The sequence below is a fragment of the Neophocaena asiaeorientalis genome, unplaced genomic scaffold, assembly GCF_003031525.2.
Source record: "Neophocaena asiaeorientalis asiaeorientalis breed wild unplaced genomic scaffold, Neophocaena_asiaeorientalis_V1.1 scaffold418, whole genome shotgun sequence".
NCBI classification, from domain to species: domain Eukaryota; kingdom Metazoa; phylum Chordata; class Mammalia; order Artiodactyla; family Phocoenidae; genus Neophocaena; species Neophocaena asiaeorientalis.
Window position 1 is genome coordinate 1,789,442 of NW_020175731.1, and position 3,533 is coordinate 1,792,974.

At 58.2% G+C, this 3,533-nt stretch overlaps 1 protein-coding gene across 1 annotated transcript in view; it reads right to left on the minus strand.

Moving 5' to 3' along the window:
• RFX4 (regulatory factor X4) overlaps window positions 1-3,308 on the minus strand; it is a 164,511-nt gene extending 161,203 nt beyond the window's left edge. The window contains exon 1 of the mRNA XM_024732163.1: window positions 2,845-3,308. Coding sequence (XP_024587931.1) covers window positions 2,845-2,887 — 43 coding nt within the window. The 5' untranslated portion in view covers window positions 2,888-3,308. The remainder of the gene's footprint in view (window positions 1-2,844) is intronic.
• Window positions 3,309-3,533: the final 225 nt, after the last annotated feature.

The following is a 3,533-nucleotide window of genomic DNA, read 5'->3' on the forward strand; positions in this document are numbered from 1 at the left end:
TCAACCGCCCCACGCGTGCGCCTGCGGCCTCCGCCGCTCCCCGAGCCCGGCCGCGCTGCGGGCCTCCTGTGAGAGGAGCTCTGCTTTGTGGCACTCGGCGGCGGGCTAGGCCAGGGCCCAGAGTTGCGCGCCGGCTCCCCGGCCTCCTCCGACGGGGCATTGTCTCAGCCCTCACACTTGTTGAGTATTTTGGGAAAACTTGAGGAATATATTACCGCCTCGGTGCGCGGAACAAAGGGGCGCGTCTCCGCAGGCCACGCTGAAGAGGCCCCCAGGCGGACCACTAGAGCCCCGGCCCCCGCAAAACTGTCCTCCCGGGCCCGAGGCACGTTGCGGTGATTTTCCTTTTAAGAGGAAGGGACGGAGGCCTGGCCCGCCGGCCGCTCCGACCCCGGACGCTCCGGACATCGCCCCAGCACTTGCTGCGAATCGATCGTTCCAGCCCTTTCGGAATGAAATAATAATAACGATAATATTCGTGGTTCTGCTGTAAGATTTGCGCTCAATCTGCCGTAAAAGGAGCAGAATCGAACTGCTCCAAGGAGCGCAGGTCTCAGCAAGACGGGGAGAAAGGACCTTTACATAAAAAGGGAAACTCCAAAGAAAAGCTAATTGGATTAAGTTCTCTGGAAGCGAGGTGAGGGAAGGTCCTGGACCGGACCGCGCCGAGCCGCACTTCCCTTGTCGTCGGTTTTGCAAGCCCGAGTGAAAATGTCACCTGGTGCGCCTCGTGTCATTTCTTCACGCTGCCGTTTCCCAGAACTTTTTGAGTTCAGGATGGCGATCTAGGGATGTCTCAGATTTTCGAAAAGGGGAGGGGAGTGGATGGGAGAAAAGATTTCAGAACCCGTTGCGGGTGTCTGCTGTAAGTAATGACCAGGTGTCTCCAAGACCACTAGCTAGAGGACAGAAAACAGAACGTTTCCAACAACCCCGCGGCTCTCCCCAGAACGCACCGAGAAGCTCCAGTCGTGTGGAAGGGGTGGCGAAAACCCCCAGCTGGGCCATGGCTGGTGTGGGGCATGGAGACCCCAAGTCCCTACGTGAACCCCTTGCAAATACTTGGTCACAAACCATGCAGACATGGGTTTAATTTTGTTCAAGGATATTCACCTCTAAAGTTGGGGTGCCCAGGAGGTGCGTAGTGGCACTAACACTTGGCATAGCAGTATGCAGGGAGGGTCTCTTTTCCCTCTCTGGGCGCCCTCTTTACCGCCAGCGGAGAGGATCCAGCAGGGCTGGTCGCGCACCCGCAGCCGGGCGGGCGGCAAGTGACGCCTCTCCTTACCTTCATTTGTCATTGCACATAGTAAGGAGTTCTTCGGGGCTCAGCCTTTCCCCACTCCCAGGGGACCCACACCCACCCGGGGGAGCGCAGTGGAGAAGGACTTAGCTCTTGAGATCAGAGATAGATAATTACCTTGGAAAATCAAAGATACCCCTGGCCAGAGGGGGTGGGCGTCTTGTCCACCAGGGCCCCAGCAGAAGCCAGGAGAGGCTGGAAATCTATCTGCAAGGACGGAAGAAAAACCATCTGGGGCAATGCCCAGATGACCCCTACTCCCACCCCACATCCATTTCCAGCCTGCTTCGGAGTGGAGATGGGGAAACAATCGTGTGGTGTTTATTTGCTCAGGGAGGAGTCGCGCGTGTGTTAGGGGATGGCAGAGACTGGAAGGCACTTGTTGCTCCGCGCTGCAAAGTCCAGCAGCGGATGCTCGTAGGCATCCCCTCAAGCATCGCGTCAAGCTGCTGCCTCGGCCCAGGCTGCTCTCACTGCCCTGTTTCTGCCTCTCCCCAAGAAACCAAGGCTGCAACCAAGCCGGGATAGGACTGCACTGGTTGGAAGACTGCGGCTGGGGGAGGAGGTGAACTTCCAGAGAATTTCTTTCACCTGGAAGGAGCACAGGGAGCATAACTCTGATCTAGAAGTTTGGCGGCTCTTCAAAGGCGCTAGAACTGGGAGGTGGCGAAGACTCTACTGGAGAAAGAACCGAGACGCTGGGCTTTTTCGTTGTAAGAGATTCCTTGGCTTGCTTTCTCTGTTGTTACGGACGGCCGCAACCCCAAAACCTGATGCCCACAGCCAACAGACCCCAAAGTGCCGAGCAGTTTGCAGACCCAGACGCCAGGCCTCGCCAGCCGCTCAGCGTCTTGTCCTCCCTTCAGCAGAATTACAATCCCCAAGCGGAGCGCATCGTCGGGTGCCCCTTCCGGGCAAGGAGGCTACACCCCGCCTCGGACGGCCCGGGGCTCCCTCCTCCAGACCGGGCGCGGATTCCCCAGGACCACCGGGTTCGCCGCCGCCACTCCCTCCAGCTGCGCATCTCTACCAGTCGGAGCCTCTGTCCCCACCTCCCAGGCGCTGTGCGGAGCCGTCGCCCTCCCCCGCCTCTGGGGCGTTCCGCTCGGCTTCCTGGCCCTAGCCACCAGCTCCAGAGCGCACCGCTATTCCGGGGCCCCCAAACCGGGGGAGGAGCCGGGCCCGGGAGGGGGCGGTCGGCTCGCAAAGTTTCTGCAAGTGGCACCTCGAGCTCGCCGCGAGCCAGCGAATCTTTACATAACTTTGTGTCCGCGGCTAGCAAGAGCGCGCTCCTCAGCGCGCGCGCACACACACACATTTACACACACAGTCACACGCTTACACACGCGCACACTTCCACGCATCCGCTTACAGACATCGCACATCGCATGGGATTGAAAACTTCTGCAGGCTCCGTTATTTCCTGGGGTTCCGCTGTCAAGTTGACCCTTCTGAACTTTTTGCGACTCTTGCTGAAGTTCCCCTTCTACCTCTTCTTTCCCTCCCAATGTCTCCCCCCAACCCCCACCAGTAGGACTAACCTGTGGAATCCATGTCGGGTTCCTCCAGTAACCCACAATGCATGCTCTTCCCATGGACAGCACAGGCGCCCCCCAAAAGTCCTGATGTTTGGGGGTCCCCTGTGCTAGAGCTGCCCAGGGAGGAAGGGAGGAAGGAGGGGAGAAGGAGAAAGAGACGCAGAGAGTGCAAGGACGGAAGGATAAAGAAGAAAAGAAAAAGGCAGAAAGAGAAAGGCGAACAGAGAAAGAAGAAAAGAGGAGAGAGAGAGAGAAGGGAGAGAGCTCGGAGAAGGGGGAGAGAGAAAGAGCGAGCGAGCAAGGGGACACTCAGTAATCCAGCCGGGCAAAGCCAAACCCGTCAAAATGTTTGCGGATGTTTCATGGGAAAAAGCATCATTTTATAGGAGCCCCGATGGGAGCAATGTCATTGATAGGCCAGCCGGCCTGATGAATGGCCGCTCGTCAGATGGGGCCGTGGCGAGGCGCACTGTGAAGCCCATTGTGGGCCTGTTTTGAATAAGAAAAGCCGCCTCCGAAAAGGGGGGCTCAGAGCGACGCAATCCCAGCCCTCCGACTTCCCCCTTCTATTATAGCATTAGCAACGTTTTTCTTAAAGTTCCAGAGGCCTTCTCCAGCCTTCGCCCGGCACTCATTATAGGCGAAATCAAAATTGGCTTAGATGTGGCCCCTGCCCCCCTGCCCCCCTCCCC